This window comes from Bufo gargarizans, chromosome 6 (assembly GCF_014858855.1).
Source record: "Bufo gargarizans isolate SCDJY-AF-19 chromosome 6, ASM1485885v1, whole genome shotgun sequence".
NCBI classification, from domain to species: Eukaryota; Metazoa; Chordata; class Amphibia; order Anura; family Bufonidae; genus Bufo; species Bufo gargarizans.
The window spans coordinates 64,370,307-64,390,375 of NC_058085.1; the positions used below are offsets into that span (position 1 = coordinate 64,370,307).

Here is a 20,069-nt window from a genome sequence, read left to right on the forward strand (position 1 = left end):
CAGGGTCCCAAAGGTGGGATGTCCGTAAGCCCAAATAGGGTTGGGAAATATGGAAAGAGATTATAGAGATTTGTCCGTAGTCCATCAAAATTACCTTTATCAAAGACACCATCACACGACACATTGAGTTATATTCCTTGCTTTCATTTATTGGTAATAATATAACATTTCAAGAGAAGTTCACATTTCACAGTACAGAGAATCATCCTCGGCAAAGTCCCTGTTACATCAGAACTGAACTGGTAATGTATATCTAATAGTCTTGGATTATTGGCCCTTATATCTGTTGAGTCAGTCATTTAAGGAAAAAGTTTTGACCCCAGGATCAAGGACCCATACTGAGGATCCTTCTGTCATGATTTGGCTAAACACCTTCAAACAGAACAAAGGTCATCAAACAATCTCAGATAAAGCGATAACATTAACAGCTGTTCATCTTTAGGGTACATTCACACGACAGTAAAAAAAAAAAAAAAAAAGTCAGTTAAAAACAAGTAACAAGTCAGATTTTCATGGCCCTTGACCATCAAGGTGTGCATCCATTTTCTGTCCGTCTATCTGTTCTTACTGTCCTTTTTGCATCTGTTTGTAACATTAAAAAAGGATGAATTTTATTGGCCTTTTTTTAAACCCCATCCACTGCAGTGCCCTCAGTTCATATTATGCCTCCCCCCACAGTGCCCCCAGGACATAAAATGGCCCCATAGTGCCCCCAGGACATATAATGGCCCCTATAGTGCCCCCAGGACATATAACGGCCCCATAACTGCCCCCAGGACAAATAATGCTCCTACATAGTGCCCCTATTTTAAAGAGTGCCTCCAACAGTGCCCTTTGTAGATATAATGCCACCCAAGACCTCTTAATATGAATAATGCTACGCTTTTGCTCCTTCCCCCATTCCAGCTAGTGCCCACACTTAAACAAACCAAAGAAAACCTCACCACAGGCATCTGGCAAAATTTGCTCTGCACTGAAGGCAACAGGATCAGATCAGTGTGATCATCTGATGTCCCAATGTTGGGAGCGTTGCCTTTAAAAAAATTTTTTACTCAAAGGTCCTTAATGTACCAATTTTTAATGGCCGTTAGATGGTGCACGTCTGTCTAAACGGCTGTTAAAATTGGGCCCATTGATTTCAAAGGGGATCCGTCTGTCAAAACAGCAAAAGGTAGGATGACCTATTATTTGACGGCCGCCATTAACTAGCCATTAAAAAAAACAGCCATGTGAATAGCCCCATAGATTGCAACTGTTCTGAAAAAGGTACTGTAATGAGAAAATACATGTTGTAATACACATATAGCATGGGTAGCTATTTGCATGTGCTAATTAAATGGCTTGTTTTTTTTATCTCGGTCCGAAAATGTTTGCAAGCTTTTTACAAGCTATGGAAACAATAGACCGTCCTTTAATGCCTTCCTTAGCCTTCTAGTTTCATCACAATGTTCTTGTTCTGCCATGCTTCCAGATGTGCTAGGAAATGACGTAGACCTCCAGAAGGCTGGCGACTGAATGCATCCTGTAGAAGATCCCAAACGGAAGGCCAATGTTTACTATAGCGGGCCACATGGCATTTCCGTAGAAACTCATCTCCATCTTATTGTCAAACTCTGGACGAGCACCAAAGGCAGGCATGATCCAGAACTGGGGAAACAGGACACAATATTGTTAGATACAATTTATGTACTAAGGAGAACCATGGGTGGCCAAAATTTTTTGACATTTCCAATACATTTTATCATTTATATTATGGTTTCAGCATGGAATGGATATTTGTTATTACATTATATGTTGGTAAATCAACTTTTTGGGGATAGCTATGTAAATTACAGCGACTATTCAGTCAGGAGCTCCATAATGATATGATATGTCAGTACCTTCATCTTTTTTGTACCTTAGCTTCATTAGGGCAATGATGTGATCTGTGACTACATTTTACCTGCACTGACTACGGGGAGTTTGAGGCAGTCTGAGACACACCTCCTGTCTTATGATTGGCTAAGGCTTCTGCACTCTCCCACTCCAGCAGCTCTGCAGCTTGTGATTGGCTGCTGTGTATCAACACAAATCTATATTTCAGAATCAGTAGGAAGTCAATGCATGGAGATTTGACTTCTTACATCAAGAGCAGAATTTTTTTTTTTATAATTTCTTCTTTCTTCATCACTAAATACACAACACATAATGATCATTCTGTATACTATAGAGAAGACAGCAGTTCACATTTCTGCATTGGTTTTGGAAATAGAAAACAAAAGTGTTACCCCACCCCCCTTTCTTCCACTCCACAGCACCCTGTCAACCATTCTGTATTTTAAAATTAGCCACATTTCCTTAAGTTCAATGGTGGGCTTAAATCTATTCTAATGTAAATGAAAAATAAAGGGGATCATTTATGACTAGATATATGCCACTTTTGTGGCGTATATCTGGCGCAGATTCTGTTGCGCGCCATGGTATGGCAGAATCTACAACTTTTTCCCCGCTCACGCCAGGTCAAAAAAAGGGGCGGAGAAGGGCGCCACCACTTCATAACTTCGGCAATCCATCAACAGTTATGGGGCTGATTAACACTGGCGTCTAAAACATAGGTCTTAATAAATGTGCCCCAAATAGGTTTTACAAATGGATTAGTTAATTACTGCTGCATTAAAAGGGTTGTCCCACGAAAAATATTAAAGTTTTCAAACCAGCACCTGGATCTCAATATTTTTGTAATTGCATGCAATAAAAAATTTAGTATAGCCAGTGAGTTATTCAAGAAAATGTATCTGTATAGCGCCACCTGCTGTTTGTTCTTTTCCTTATTTCTTTGACCTGCTCACTGAGATGGCCGCACATGCTCAGTTTCATCCTTCAACTGCCTCCTGAGCTGTGATAGGGAGAGCATGGACACGCCCCTGAGCTCCAGCAGAAAAGACACTCCCCTTAAGCTGTCAGCTTAATATAAATCTAGCAGAGCATTGAATGGGGAGATCTCTGGATCCATGTGAGGTACAGGGCTGGTTCTAGCTTTTTTAGAAAGAGATTATCATGTACTATCTGATTTTCATTGGTTACATTAATCATGGGATAACCCCTTTAATAAATATAATTAGGAATGACCTAACATATGCTAGTGAGATCATGGTATGTCTGTCTATAAGAAGCAATCAATCTATCATTTATCCATCTACATAGCTCTAACTGGTGTAGGGACTGGGAGTCTTATAGTGAATGCTCCCTCGGGAAAAAAAGAATGCAAATTAGCTCTCCTCCAGAAGGAAGAAAACTGTCTCTCTAGTGCCACCTTACAATATATCTACCTACAGGTGATACTAGAGACTGTATTCTTCTTTCTAAAGGAGAGCTAATTTGCACCATCTATGGAATTATGCTCCTAAGGACTCATGCACACGAACATGTGCCAGACTTTCTGTGTGGGTCTCCAATGCACGGGCACCATCCGTGCGGTTGCTGTAGATGGATCCAGACCCATTCAACTTGAAAAGGTCAGTGAAGCGATCCATCCGCACTGCAAAAAATTAGAACATGTGCCGCCGTTCCACACCACTTGTTTCGGATTCTGGACCCATTCAAGTGAATAGATCTGCATCCGTGATACAGTGTGCACACGACTGGTGCCCGTATATTGCGGACCTGCTGTTTGCGGGATGCAATACGGCATGGCCGGGCCTATTCTTATATAGGTTTGGTCTGTGCCTGCAATTATAGTGACCCAGTGAATGTCTTTTTAGTGCAACTACCTGGGTGATGGGCTGGTCCCGGCCCTGGTTAGAGAGTCCCTAGTAAGCAGGCCCAGACGAAGGATGTGTCAGTGTGAGATGCTGAAGCTTAGGCCTAGTCCAGGAAACCTTTATCCCTCAGACTGAAAAAATGCCAGAGAAGCAACTAAACTAAAAGACTACGCCTGAGAGAAAGAGAGCCTGAAATCCACACAGAAGGTTTTATACTGTGCAGGTTAACGATAGTAAGGTAATGCTCGTTTATGGCAAAGCACTGTACTGCTTGTGGTCTGGGTATATTGCCACTACATTCTAAGACGGACTGGCCCCCTGATCTAAGATCTGCACCCCGTGCACTGGGAATTTCAGAAAGTGCCAATGAGAATGGAATTGCACTCTTGTGGTTATTTAGGAAGATTGCAAGGTGTTTCTAGAGAAAGAGAGAGACTCAGGGAGGATTACTACCAATCATTATTACTGCCTATACACAGCTACTGGGAAAAGCCTACTTAGTAATATACCTGAAAACTGTGCCTGTTGCTGCTATACATACTGCACCTCCTAGCGCAGGCATGTCCAAACTGCGGCCCTCCAGCTGTTGCAAAACTACAACTCCCAGCATGCCCTAATAGCTACAGGCATGCTGGGAGTTGTAGTTTGGGAACAGCTGGAGGGCTGCAGTTTGGACATGCCTGTCCTAGCCTCTCCCTCCCAGCCCCACGGTCCCGGCCTCCAGGGTAACAATGCTCCTTCTTTACAGGCTGAAGCATGCTTCTTGCTGGCAATGCCCTCTCTGCTCATAGGAGGCATGTGCATGCTCTCATAAGCTCTTAATGTGCTAGCTGGCACACCCTAATTTTCCCCAGCCGATGGCTGGTTACCCTGGGGTACTTCAGGTACCTAACCCTGTGGGAAGGTGCCTGAGCAATAGGTTCTATTTAACTAATTTCCTGTACAGTTGTGGTGTTTGTTTGTTTGTTTGTCTGTTCCATGTACAAACTTCTGCCTGACTTCTGGAATTGACCCTTCACTGTCTGACATGACCCCTCCCAGGTTAACGTTCTGACCTTGAGCTGCCCGCCCTGACCCCAGACTATTTATCGTATTACTTATAGTTTGTATGCCCTGATCTTGGCGTTTCCCTGACTGCAATTTTACCTGATCCCACAGTGCTTTGCACTGGTGTTTCTTGACACTCATGGGCCAGCAGTCACTTCAACAGAGACTACTCCAAGAGGTAGCGGCCTGGTGGCTTCTCTGCAGTAAAATCCAGATCCCTGTAGAGGGGTTAAAGGATAAAGATCTGGAGGGACACTTAGATAACGCCCTTAGGAGTAGCTGCCAGTCAAACCTGTTCACGTGACACAGCTGATCCACATCCTCTATACATCCTGTCGATGCTATATGTCATAGATTTACTGCCACATCATTAGCTGGTCAACAAAAATAAACCAGTGCAAAAAGCATAAGGACATTATTGTCCATTGGAGATTAAACTTACAATGATGTTGGAGATGAGGAGGAATAAACAGATCTCCTTTAGGGCCTTCCTTCGCAAGTCTTCTCGAGCATTCTTTATCATGGAGTATGCCATAACCCCATTGGAGTTTGAATCCAACTCATGTCCATGTTCAGCTTCCAAGTGATTACTCTGAATACCTGCATCTGCTTGATTGATGTAAACTTCATGTCTCTCATTATAGGCTACAGAACTACGATGGCCCGAGTGTCCACTACTGAATGGTTCTCTATGCAGTCCTTCTATGATGAAAATGTTCTGCAGGGTGTGCTGTAAAATCATAAGCAGTGAATATACCAAATTTAAATGATCAATGAGGCCACCAGGAGACTTGGCTATAATGGCTATTATTGAGAAATAGGCGATGCAATATTTGCCCAGGGCAGCTATAATCAGCAGACCAACATCAAGGTTCCTTGTAGGGTTCTTGTGACTGTCGGCCTCCCTTTTGTCAAATCTGAAGATGATGGTTCCAGCAAGTGAGCTAATACACATCAGGCTGAGAGCTATGATATTGAAGATGTAAAACATTTCAAGTGCTTGTGGCCTAGATTCATCCGATGAAACATCAATCTCATAGACAATGAAGACTCCTAGGCCTGCCACAAGGACCGCAACCCCACAGATAAGTCCCACAAAAAGTCTATGTGGACAGAGGGAGTGATGTGTGTGGTGAGAATGCTGACTCATTACACGGCCCACATTCTTCCACATCACGTAAGACATGGCTGAAGCAAAGAGACTATATTCAATATTAAAAGGGTACAGGTAATAATATCCTGTCTCGAAGGTTTCGCACGCCAGATTATTACAAGCGCAGGTATCAGATCCTCCACCAGCTGAAACAAAACAGATGTCTGGATTAGCAAATTTTAAAATGAATAAAATAAACATTCAGTGGCCTAAATATCAGTCTAGAGCACTATGAAGCCCACAGTAGTAGGCAAGGGTAACAACCGGCTCCATCCATTAGTGAGCGGATCCGGTTGTATTCTTTCTAAAATGGCCATGACAGAAAAGAAAATGGATCCGGCGCCCATTGACTTTAGTGCCAGATCAGTTTTCTTTTGTGTCCGAGTGGAGTTGTTGTGGAAACAATCGAGAGGAAATGCAATTCATGTGGACTTTGCCTAAAGGCTCATGCACACGACTGTATGTATTTTGCTGTCCACAAAAAACAGATCCGCAAAAAATACGGATGAGGTCCGTGTGCATTCCGTATTTTGCAGAACGGAACAGCTAGCCCCTAATAAAAGAGTCCTATCCTTGTCCGTAATGCGGACAATAATAGGACATGCTCTATTACAGAAATGGAATGCACATGGAGCAACTTCCGATTTTTTTGCAGATCCATTGAATTGAATGGTTCTGCATACGGTCTTTAAAAAAAAAAACGGGATGCACGCGGAAAGAAAATACTTTGTGTGCATAAGGAAGAAGGTTGACCTGAATATGTGCTGTGCCACTCACTGTCAGAAAGTGAGCTTGAGATTCTGGCTTCTAGATGCCACTTAGGCCTAGTTCACACTTCAGTGATTTGGTCAGTGATTTCCATCAGTGATTGTGAGCCAAAACCAGGAATGGAGGCTTCACAATGATAAGGAATAATGGAAAGAGTTGCACCTGTTTGGTGTTTTTGCCCCTTACCTGGTTTTGGCTCACTGACCAAACCACTGAAGTATGAACTAGGCCTTAGGTCCAATTCAGATGGCAGGAGTACCTTTTAGGAAGGTTTACTTTATTTCTCATTCCTGGCACTCCATAAATGGCTCCTGTATACAACCTAAGATATACTTGTGCTTTGGAACACTTACTAAGCAATGCTTCTAAAGCCTCATGCACACGACCAAATCCGTATTGCTGTCTGCAAACCATGGGTCCGACAATACAGACACCCTTTTTGTGTAATCTGCATTTTTCTCACTTCCGCCACTAAAATATGACTATTTTTGTCCACAATACGGACAAGAAAAGGACATGATGTGAACAGCACATGGATGACATTTGTGTGCTGTCCTTCTTTTGGTAGGTCCATGTGCAATCTGCAAAATATGGTTATGTGCATGAGTCCTTAGAATATAGCAAACTGTAGTCTATGTAACATTGGAGGTCGATGCCTGCCGGTATCTCCCTGCTCCTTCTCAGCGGTGTAAGAAGGTACAAGAAATCTTCGTGGATGATAGGTACGTGTCACCGAGGTTCCTGGCCTCGGTTGAGTAAGAGCAGGTTTTTATGTGTCAGCAGCAGTTTCTGTTTGACACCTTGATACTTAGTATGGCTGTAACAGCTGATCTGGGACGGCTCTTAGGCTGGTTTCACATGGAAATTGCGGGAAAAGATGCGGGTGCGTTGGGGGAACATGAGCGATTTTTCTGCGCGAGTGCAAAACATTGTAATGAGTTTTGCACGCGCGTGAGAAAAATCATGCATGTTTGGTACCCAAACCCGAATTTCCTCACAGAAGTTTGGGTTTGGGTTCGGGGTTGTGTAGATTGTATTATTTTCCCTTATAACATGGTTATAAGGGAAAATAATAGCATTCTTAATACAGAATGCATAGTACAATAGGGCTGGAGGGGTTAAAAAATAAATAAAAATAATGTAACTCACCTTAATCCACTTGTTCGCGCAGCCCGGCTTCTCTTCTGTCTTCATTTTTGAGGAATAGGACCTTTGATGACGTCACTGCGCTCATCACATGGTCCATCACATAATCTTTTACCATGGTGATGGATCATGTGACGGACCATGTAATGAGCGCAGTTACGTCACCACGGGTCCTTTTCCTGTGCACAGCAAAGATGAAGACAGAAGAGAAGCTGGCTGCGCGAACAAGTGGATTAAGGTAAGTTAATTTTTTAAAATATTTTTTTAACCCCTCCAGCCCTATTGTACTAAGCATTCTGAATGCTATTATTTTCCCTTATAACCATGTTATAAGGGAAAATAATAAAAATCAGGTCCCCCTCCCGATCGTCTCCTTGCAACCGTGGGTGAAAATCGCACAGCATCCACACTTGCTTGCGGATGCTTGCGATTTTCACGCAGCCCCATTCACTTCTATGGGGCCCGCGTTGCGTGGTAAACGCACAATATAGAGCATGCTGCGATTTTCACGCAACGCACAAGTGATGCGTGAAAATCACCGCTAATGTACACAGCCCCATTGAAGTGAATGGGTCCGGATTCAGTGCAGGTGCAATGCGTTCACCTGACGCATTGCACCCGCCGGAAATCTCGCCCGTGTGAAAGGGGCCTTACTGGGAGTAGTCAAAGTGATGGGTGGGTGACTACTCCCCATGTTCCAGGCCGGGTTTTGCCAGGCATAAAAACCAGCCAGCACTGCCAGGTGGAGAGGATTATCTCCGTCTGAAAGTGGAGCTTAGGAGGTCTGTGTGCTGTGATCTGAGGGCTGTGTTGGGATCCACGGTTTGAGCTGGGTTGAAGGGCTCAGACCCCTATGAGGGTGAACAGACCACCTAACACCTGCCTGTGGACTTGACAAAACTTCCAACAGGGTGTGAAGTAACACCCAGGAGAAAAGGTGACTGTTTTGTATATGAACTTTTCATGTGTGTGAACGATCACAAAGCAACTTGCGTTTTTGTTTTGCTTTCACGTGTGAATAAACACTGATGTTTTGAACCAAGAACTTGTACCTCTGTGCTGCACCCACTAATCCTGACTACCAGAGCGAATATCCACAGCGGGTATGGCTGCTGTAGAACTGTTAGCTCTGTCTGTCCCATGCTACGCCTCTGCAGCCTCTCTACTTCCTGTCCACAGTTCCCATGGTCATATGGCGAACAGGTGCACGCTCTCTCGCCAGCCTATGACTAGTCTTCCCTTTAGGTGGCTATCCCTATGGGAGGATGGCTGAGCAAAAAGGTTCCTAGCTTGCCTATTCCATGCAAAGGTGTGTTTAGTGTCATCTGACCTTCTGTGCCTTACCTCTGCTTGTTGACTGTGTTGAACTTGCTTTGCCTGCTCTGATCTCTGCCTATTTATTGTATTGACCATGTGCTGCCTTTTCCAACATTTGGCCTGTTTACCGGATTGAACAAATTTTTCCTGCCCTGACCTAAGTTTGTTCACTGACTATGATTCTGCTTGTCTTTCGACCTGCCTGGGTCAAGCAGCCTGGTCGTTCCCCTCTGGCGAAGACTAGATCCTTGTAGGTAAAAAACCAGGGAGGGGGCACTTAGATAACGCCCTTAGGAGTAGACCTAATTATTTTACTCATCCACATAGGGGATGGTGTAGTCGTCTCTCTGCTTTGTTATTGTTGGGGGGGGGGGGGGTTATTTGGTTTGGCTTATGTACTTTGTTATTTTTGTAGACATCACTGTACAACTGTTTATGAAACAGGGCAATATTTGTACTCTTATCTTGCTTTATCATTTATCGACATGAAGATATGTCCATTCTTTATCTTTTGTATATGAAAAAAACTTTATTTCAATAAAAATTCTATTTGATTTTTTTTTTAAAAGGAGTAGACCTAAGTCAAATTCGTTCAGTGACACAGTGGGTACACATCCACTGTGCTACATCTGGTGATGTAGTCGTCTGACAATGGTGCAGAATTAGTCATTCTATGCAGCTCTGTATCTAACCATTGGAAAGCTTCTGCCACTAAAGATTCCAGTATTAAAATATTAAAACTATATTAGAAGATTTATATTTATGCAATTCCAATACATAATAGTTTGTGGATTTTGCTTGTACTATAGAAGCTAGAGGTCAAAAAGAAAGTGGAACTTTTCCAGCCATTCAATTTCCAATATACCAGCTGATGTACGCCAATATTCTGGCGTATATTTGTAGCAGATTGCGGCACAAAGGTTACTACACCTGTTTTAGGCATAGGAAACGGTCTAAATTTAATCCAGCAGGGAAGCTGGCTTACATATAGACCGGCGGTGGATGCGCCGAAGTTATGTAGAGGTCAGCGCACTGGAATATTAAGACAGGTGTCTAAATCGACCCCCATTGTTGTCAATTTGGCATCAACATAATAAACCATTTATTTTATTACTGGGATGTATTACCTCTGGACATCCTGTGACCACCAGATGAGCTGTTAGCACTAGGCGTTTGGTGAAGAGATTCATCTGTGACCGCAGCCATCCAGATGGCTAGATTGGTGCTGAGAGTTAACATGAGGCCGCACCTATAACACAGGGACATGACAGCTGAGCACCGAAGCTACATTGAACTTACTGCAATATTCCCCACTAAAATTCCTGTAGGTTATTAGTATAGACTGACCTGAAGATTATTCTGGAGGATATTCTTCATTAGTTCTTACCTGGTAAGGTTCATGTGACTCTGAACACAGTTCCTGCAGGACACCCAGAGGAAATACGTCTAAATGGGAAGAGCAGGCAATCACAATCACTAATACTAAAGAGGATACAATTAAAAATTCTGCAATAAATTCTGGAGTTTTATTGATATTTCAGGCTTACACATAACTGCTAGGTCGCTAATGGCCAAGAAAGGGTTGTTAGGGACAGTGTCACAAATCTTACCTGCAACACCACGAACACAAACTGAAAGATTGGCTGGATGATTTGGATAGGAGATGCACACTGGACCAGACCGACTGCTTTTCCAATCTTCAGCACATCAAGAAGCAATGTGCAAACCCCAAAAACTGCCAGCCCAACTGCAGAGAATAATGCAAAACAAAGACGTTAGGCTAGGTTCACATCACCATTTTGGTTTCCGTTCTTCTGAGCCGTCATCCTGAATTTTAAGCATCCGTTATGCACATTTTGCATCCGTTTAAGCCATTTCTGTCTAAGATCTGTTATTTTAGATGGAAAAAAAGTCCTACACGAAGTATTGTTTTTTCCATCTCAGACGGAAATGGCTGAAACAGATGCAAAATGTGCTTAACTGAGCATAACGTATGCTTAAAATACAGAATCTGTTTTTATTTGTTTATTTTTCTATTCTTCTGACGAATCAGAAGAACGTAAAACTAAATGGTGATGTCAACCTGGCCTTAGCTGCCAAAATAGTCAATGTGTGTTCCAGTTGGGTCTTTTAGTAAGTGCACTGGACAATGTTGTCAGTGAAATGGATAATGTGTGCATCCTGTAAAAAGACTTATCAGTTTAAGAGCGCATTCACACAACCGCGCTGTGTTTTGAGGTGTGCAAATTGCAGATCCGCAAAATGCAGATGCCGCCTGTGTGTGTTCCGCAATTTGCAGAACGGGCGGCCTAATATAGAAATGCCTAGTCTTGTCCGCAAAATGGACAAGGATAGAACATGTTCTATCTTTTTTTGCGGGGACCACGGAACGGAGCAACGGATGCGAACAGCACGCAGTGTGCTGTCTGTATCTGTATGTATGAATGGGTCCGCAAAATTGTGGAACAGATGTGGACTCATTCATACGGTCGTGTGAATGAGCCCTAATGAAGGCCATAATAGTCTATGGGTGATGGATGCCACTTTATGGCATTCATCACTAGCCTCCATTAAACTGATATCTCATATATGGACGGTTGTCAAAGCAGTTCCCCAAGTCAGACAGCAGAGGTGTATAAAGTGGCCACCCTGTTTGCAACCTGTATGTGTGGGACTATGAGTCCCAGCTGCACAGTACTGTGTAGTATATGATATTGCTGATGCACACAGGATCTTCCTTTCCCCTCGCTGTTCTCGTGTATGGCTGTTTGGTCACTTCTATGCATCCGATGAACAGAGAAGAGAACTCCTTCAGTCTTTCTCGGCTGTGTTTGAAGGGCCAGAAGGGAGGGTAGATCCTGGGTACACAGATGTCTCTACACATCAACAAAGCTTCTCAGCCACGTCACTTTATGCAGAGTTCAAACCTTTCCATCATAGGCAACACAACCTTCATCCCTTGAAGCTGCTAAAGAATTCAGTGGAATGGGACAGCTTGGGTTTGTGTGTTTGTTGGTGGTGGGGGGTACTGGCTATCCTTAAAGCGTGCCTGAGTTTTCATAAAAAGTTTGCATAATGCCTGCGTTTATTTTTACAATGATAACTGTAAAGAAATAGGTCTTTTTTGGCTTCCCTTATATCTTTTTCAGCCTAATTATTCATCTCTTCAGCTGCACAATGAGATGCATTTCTCTCACAAGCAGTTGTTAGCTCTCTTCTGTGCAATCTGCCAGCACTCTACTATGACATCCTTCCACTTATGTCAGCTCCAGAGCTCACAGAACAGATAAGAAGGGGGGAAAGGGGGGGGGGATCACACTTACAGAAAGGCAGTAGGCTCAGGATCTCAGCTAGCTCTGACAAGCCCCCACTTCCCAGCCATCTTCTGAGTCTCTGTTACTAGGGATGGATCTTGTCTGACAACAGGCAGGGGACTGCAAATTTGGTGGAAGTGAGACTCCTAGTGGCCATGACTTTCAGGTGGATGCAGGCAGATTTTTTTTAAATGAAGTGATTTCAGGAAATTTGCTATTTAGACCATTCTCTATTAAAAGAAATAAAATTGTGTGAAAGTACAGTGACTCTTTAAGGAGACCAGGTGTGTATGGAGACTTAGGGGGGAATGCTTCACGGGAGAATAATATAAAAAGAGCTATTTCTTAGGTAAAAAGTTAGTGCCACTTTTTGGAAGTTGCTCCCTCAAAGTCAAAGCGGTAGGGGAACTAAAAAGTCCTGGACTGAACAAGCTGGCCATGTGTCCAGGGCTTGTTGGTGAAAGTAGTGAATGCACTACAGTGCTAAAGAGAAGGACTGTGTGGGGAACGTGTGCCCACTGTATTCCTGTACACTGGGATACATCTGAGAGGTATGCACTTGAAGTTCTCCAGACGTACACTTTTTCTTTTTTCTGGACAACTTATCCCAAAATCATGGACATCCCAAAAAATGTAAAGACAAATTGGAAAACCATAAAGAATGATAAAGATTGTAAGTAATACTTGTCCACAGCTCAATATACTGATAATAACTCATTACAAGCATTTACTGTGAGATGTAAAATGATAATTACCACTGAAATAATCTAGTCAAATACCACCAGCCTCAAAAAATTCACTGACACGTAAATTTTTTTTTCACAGACACAGGTAAAAAGTCACCTATTTTTTTATGAATTTTCCAGGAATTTCTAAACGGCTGGCAACCCTGTACACTTGTGATGGAAGGCTAAAAATATGATGTGAACAGGACCTTCTATTCATGTATAAATCTCTGATCTATTTATCTCATAGGACAACTTATTAATAGGGCTGTCTCACTTCAGCAAATGGCATTTTTCATGTAAACAAAGTTAATACAAGACACTCACTAATATATTTTTATTATCCATATTGCTTCATCCAATAATCCATGGAATAATACACTTCTCGTTTACATGGTTATGACCAACTGTAATCCAGAAGTGGTGGTCGTGCTTGCACATTATCTGATAAAGAGCTAGCCTATGTGCACTCCTATGGTCCCGGCCACCAGAGAGGTCAGTGTTTTTTCCTATAGTGTGTAAACACGACCAACGCTGCTGGATTGCAGGGTGGTCATAACCATGGAAATGAGCAGTGTATAACATGATGGAAAAATGGATCAAGCCAGCAAAGGAGGCAATATGGACAATCACAATACATTAGTAAGTGCCTTGTATTCACTTTCTCTACATGATAAATTCCATTTGCTGAAGTGAGTCAACCCCTTTAACGCCATAGAATTTTAATGGTGGCTTTCCTAGGGAATTGCTTCATATACTCGTACCCCAGGTTCTTCATTATTCTTACCCACCAAGATCAACTTCCCCTGTACTGAGAACTATAACTGTTCTTACCTCTCAACCAGATGGGTCCAGCATGGGAGTCCTTTAGGCCTGTGTGATGGTCCTTTTTTGATGTCCAGAGCAAGTAGACAGCCATCCAGCAACCTGTGAGTCCCATAAGAGTGCACAGAAGAGAGAGTAGTTGCCATTCAACCAGCGCCACATCATTGAAAGCAGCACTGCTAATAAGTACAATGGCCAACAGCAGCACATTTAACCCCAGAAGCCCAGAGAGCAAGCGACCACCTTTCTTCCACAACACAGTGGGTTCAACAGCTACCAAGGAATGCTGGCCAATACTGATCTTCTCAAACTTTGTGTCCGTTTCCATACGAGAGACAGTTGCAGGAGAAACGGTGTGGACAGTTAAGTCACCCATAATCAAGTCCTGGAAAAAAAAATGAATTTTGCCAGCTACTTTTCTTTCTTCATATTTTGCTTGCTCTTAACATCCAAGGCTTTTTCTCTTCTTATCAACACTTGCATAACTCAATTTGTGTACTTGTAGGCACATGATGGAAGGTAATAATATATATGACCGTGAAGCATGTATATCTCATATATCTTGCAACTGATAATTGGACACAGATAACAGATATATGCCATACCATAGGTAGAAGACAAGATGTAGGATATGGTGAGTGCGTAGAATTCTATATGTAGTATGAGAATTGAATGGAAGGTTGTTCCACGTAAGTAGCAGTAGTAATGTATAGCCTTCAAGTTAAGAGTGCAGGTGTGTATATATGTCCTGGGAGAGGACTGAGCCTCAGAGTGAAAGTAAGAGTTCTTTGTGTCATTGTTGGGATAAGATATGGATTATTAGGTTTGGTGTTCACAGCTTACATGTCATCGGATAGATTGCTCAATGCTGTTTTTTTTATTTTTTATCACCGGCTCAGGCCACAGGGGGCAACCAGGCACTGACATCTCTGTATACTTTTACAGAATTTTCTAGGAACCAAATTCTTACATTTTTTATGCACAAAGTAACATTGACAAAGGCTCCTATAGTCTATTGCTAATCTTAAAAATCTAAATTGGTTACATTAATACCAACATTTTTATCCAATAATTAATCTTACATCTTCGTTATAAAACACTTCTTACCAGTTGTCTCTTTTCTTTGATTTCCGCTTCCAGAGCTAGAATTGATTCTGTAATCCCGGTGGTTCTGTTTCAGGATAGATTATGATGATCTTCAGGGTCTTGGTTCCATATGGGGATTTTAGGATTATTCTGGCTGGAATTGTGAGAACTTTTCCAGGTTAAGGTATGTGTCGTCTTATTTTTTTAAACTCACCTTCAGGTCTTGGACTCTTTTTGTGATTTGAGATTTTGATTTATCTGTAAGTAGACCCCCGGCCCTACATATGATCTTCTACCTTAGGCTATAAGGAACCTGCTCATGACTTTGACTTTGGGCTAGATTCTCTCTTTATATACCATGGTCTTTTTACGTCTAGGTCCTTTAATATGGGATGTGCTTCCTCTTTTTCCAGATTATATTGTGTGTTCTAGGACTGATTTACACACTGTGATAATAAGACATTATAAACTCTTCATTCTGATCCCTTGTGATTTAGAGCCTCTAATATACAAGGGTCAAACATCATATCCTACGGTATTGGGATGTAAGAAAACGAACTTTTCCTTTCTCACAGTGGGCCAATTACTGATCCTCATGCTTTCTAAAATCAGATCACAACATTTCATTTCATGACACATATATAGTCCAGAAAGACTTAAAAGGAATGTGTCATCAGAAAATTACCCATTCTTTAAATTATGTTTTTACATTTCACATATTTTAAAGAATTTTTGATGTTGTTATTTTAAATTTGCAATGTCAATATTTTTATTTAACCCCTTCATGACATGTCGGGTTTTTAACCACCTCAGCCCCCCTAGCTTAAACCCCCTTAATGACCAGACCACTTTTTACAATTCTGCACTACACTACTTTCACCGTTTATTGCTCGGTCATGCAACATACCACCCAAATGAATTTTACCTCCTTTTCTTCTCACTAATAGAGCTTTCATTTGGTGGTATTTTATTGCTGCTGACATTTTAACTTTTTTTGTTATTAATCCAAATTTACCTACATTTTTTATAGCGTTTACAAACTATAGTACAAAAATGTGAATTTCCGCATTTTGAAGCAGCTCTGACTTTCTGAGCACCTGTCATGTTTCCTGAGGTTCTACAATGCACAGACAGTAGAAAACCCCCACAAATGACCCCATTTCAGAAAGTAGACACCCCAAGGTATTCGCTGATGGGCATAGTGCATTCATAGAAGTTTTTATTTTTTGTCACAAGTTTGCGGAAAATGATGATTTTTTTTTTTTTCTTACAAAGTCTCATATTCCACTAACTTGTGACAAAAAATAAAAACTTGCATGAACTCACTATGCCCATCACAAAATACCTTGGGGTGTCTTCTTTCCAAAATGGGGTCACTTGTGGGGTAGTAATACTGCCTTGGCATTTTAGGGGCCCTAATGCGTGAGAAGTAGTTTGAAATCCAAATGTGTAAAAAATGCCCTGTGAAATCCTAAAGGTGCTCTTTAGAATTTGTGCCCCTTTGCCCACCTAGGCTGCAAAAAAGTGTCACACATGTGGTATCGCCGTACTCAGGAGAAGTTGGGCAATGCGTTTTGGGGTGTCTTTTTACATATACCCATGCTGGGTGAGAGAAATCTCTCTCTAAAATGACAACTTTGTATAAAAAAATGTGAAAAGTTGACTTTTAGAGAGATATTTCTCTTACCCAGCATGGGTATATGTAAAAATACACCCCAAAACACGTTGCCCTACTTCTTCTGAGTACGGTGATACCAGATGTGTGACACTTTTTTGCAGCCTAGGTGTGCAAAGGGGCCCAAATTCCTTTTAGGAGGGCATTTTTAGACATTTGGATTCCAGACTTCTTCTCACGCTTTAGGGCCCCTAAAATGCCAGGGCAGTATAAATACCCCACATGTGACCCCATTTTGGAAAGAAGACACCCAAAGGTATTCCGTGAGGGGCATGGCGAGTTCATAGAAGTTTTTTTTTTTGGCACAAATTAGCGGAAATTGATTTTTTTTTCTCACAAAGTCTCCCTTTCCGCTAACTTGTGACAAAAAGTTCAATCTTTCATGGACTCAATATGCCCCTCAGCGAATACCTTGGGGTGTCTTCTTTCCGAAATGGGGTCACATGTGGGGTATTTATACTGCCCTGGCATTTTAGGGGCCCTAAAGCTTGAGAAGAAGTCTGGAATATAAATGTCTAAAAATGTTACGCATTTGGATTCCGTGAGGGGTATAGTGAGTTCATGTGAGATTTTATTTTTTGTCACAAGTTAGTGGAATATGAGACTTTGTAAAAAAAAATTCCACTAACTAGTGCCAAAAAAAAAAAACCTTCTATGAACTCGCGATGCCCCTCAAAAGTGATCTTTTTAAAAAAAAAATCTGTCACTGCGGTGGGGCGGACTGAACGCAAGTGTGCACACAAGATCAGGCCTGAAAGCACATTGCCGGTGTCCATGTTTTGCGGATCCACAGTGTCCGTGTTTTGCGGATCCGCAAAACACATACGGACGTCTGAATGGAGCCTTACAGGGGGGTGATCAATGACAGGGGGGTGATCAGATAATCTATATGGGGAGATCACCCCCCTGTAAGGCTCCATTCAGATGTCCGTATGTGTTTTGCGGATCCGCAAAAAAATGCAATAAGTGTATATTTATTGGTTTGCGCAAAAGTTATAGCGTTTACAAACTATGATACAAAAATGTGAATTTCCGCATTTTGAAGCAGCTCTGACTTTCTGAGCACCTGTCATGGTTCCTGAGGTTCTACAATGAACAGACAGTAGAAGAACCCCACAAATGACCCCATTTCAAAAAGTAGACACCCCAAGGTATTTGCTGATGGGCATAGTGCGTTCATAGAAGTTTTTATTTTTTGTCACAAGTTTGCGGAAAATGATGATGTTTTCTTTTTTCTTACAAAGTCTCATATTCCACTAACTTGTGACAAAAAATAAAAACTTCCATGAACTCACTATGCCCATCACAAAATACCTTGGGGTGTCTTCTTTCCGAAATGGGGTCACATGTGGGGTATTTATACTAACCTGGCATTTTAGGGGCCCTAAAGCTTGAGAAGAAGTCTGGAATATAAATGTCTAAAAATGTTATGCATTTGGATTCCGTGAGGGGTATAGTGAGTTCATGTGAGATTTTATTTTTTGTCACAAGTTAGTGGAATATGAGACTTTGTAAAAAAAAATTCCACTAACTAGTGCCAAAAAAAAAAACCTTCTATGAACTCGCGATGCCCCTCAAAAGTGATCTTTTTAAAAAAAAATTCTGTCACTGCAGTGGGGCGGACTGAACGCAAGTGTGCACACAAGATCAGGCCTGAAAGCACATTGCCGGTGTCCATGTTTTGCGGATCCGCAGTGTCAGTGTTTTGCGGATACGCAAAACACATACGGACGTCTGAATGGAGCCTTACAGGGGGGTGATCAATGACAGGGGGGTGATCAGATAATCTATATGGAGCGATCACCCCCCTGTAAGGCTCCATTCAGATGTCCGTATGTGTTTTGCGGATCCGCAAAAAAATGCAATAGGTGTATATTTATTGGTTTGCGCAAAAGTTATAGCGTTTACAAACTATGATACAAAAATGTGAATGTCCGCATTTTGAAGCAGCTCTGACTTTCTGAGCACCTGTCATGGTTCCTGAGGTTCTACAATGCACAGACAGTAGAAAAACCCCGCAAATGACCCCATTTCAGAAAGTAGACACCCCAAGGTATTCGCTGATGGGCATAGTGCGTTCATAGAAGTTTTTATTTTTTGTCACAAGTTTGCGGAAAATGATGATGTTTTCTTTTTTCTTACAAAGTCTCATATTCCACTAACTTGTGACAAAAAATAAAAACTTCCATGAACTCACTATGCCCATCACAAAATACCTTGGGGTGTCTTCTTTCCGAAATGGGGTCACATGTGGGGTATTTATACTGCCCTGGCATTTTAGGGGCCCTAAAGCTTGAGAAGAAGTCTGGAATATAAATGTCTAAAAATGTTATGCATTTGGATTCCGTGAGGGGTATAGTGAGTTCATGTGAGATTTTATTTTTTGTCACAAGTTAGTGGAATATGAGACTTTGTAAAAAAAAATTCCACTAACTAGTGCCAAAAAAAAAACCTTCTATGAACTCGCGATGCCCCTCAAAAGTGATCTTTTAAAAAAAAAATTCTGTCACTGCAGTGGGGCGGACTGAACGCAAGTGTGCACACAAGAACAGGCCTGAAAGCACATTGCCGGTGTCCATGTTTTGCGGATCCGCAGTGTCAGTGTTTTGCGGATACGCAAAACACATACGGACGTCTGAATGGAGCCTTACAGGGGGGTGATCAATGACAGGGGGGTGATCAGATAATCTATATGGAGCGATCACCCCCCTGTAAGGCTCCATTCAGATGTCCGTATGTGTTTTGCGGATCCGCAAAAAAATGCAATAAGTGTATATTTATTGGTTTGCGCAAAAGTTATAGCGTTTACAAACTATGGTACAAAAATGTGAATTTCCGCATTTTGAAGCAGCTCTGACTTTCTGAGCACCTGTCATGGTTCCTGAGGTTCTACAATGCACAGACAGTAGAAAAACCCCGCAAATGACCCCATTTCAGAAAGTAGACACCCCAAGGTATTCGCTGATGGGCATAGTGCGTTCATAGAAGTTTTTATTTTTTGTCACAAGTTTGCGGAAAATGATGATGTTTTCTTTTTTCTTACAAAGTCTCATATTCCACTAACTTGTGACAAAAAATAAAAACTTCCATGAACTCACTATGCCCATCACAAAATACCTTGGGTGTCTTCTTTCCAAAATGGGGTCACTTGTGGGGTAATAATACTGCCTTGGCATTTTAGGGGACCTAATGCGTGAGAAGTAGTTTGAAATCCAAATGTGTAAAAAATGCCCTGTGAAATCCTAAAGGTGCTCTTTAGGATTTGTGCCCCTT

At 41.9% G+C, this 20,069-nt stretch overlaps 1 protein-coding gene across 1 annotated transcript; it reads right to left on the bottom strand.

The window, feature by feature from the left end:
* Positions 1–1,476: 1,476 nt before the first annotated feature.
* On the bottom strand, positions 1,477–14,411 carry LOC122941970 (proton channel OTOP2-like). Its single transcript, XM_044299464.1, has 6 exons — positions 14,045–14,411; positions 10,782–10,918; positions 10,559–10,617; positions 10,299–10,420; positions 5,230–6,086; positions 1,477–1,647 (listed from the first exon to the last, which is right to left on the bottom strand). The coding sequence occupies exons 1-6, from the start codon at positions 14,409–14,411 to the stop codon at positions 1,477–1,479; spliced, it is 1,713 nt and encodes a 570-aa protein (XP_044155399.1).
* Between the last annotated feature and the right edge of the window lie 5,658 nt (positions 14,412–20,069).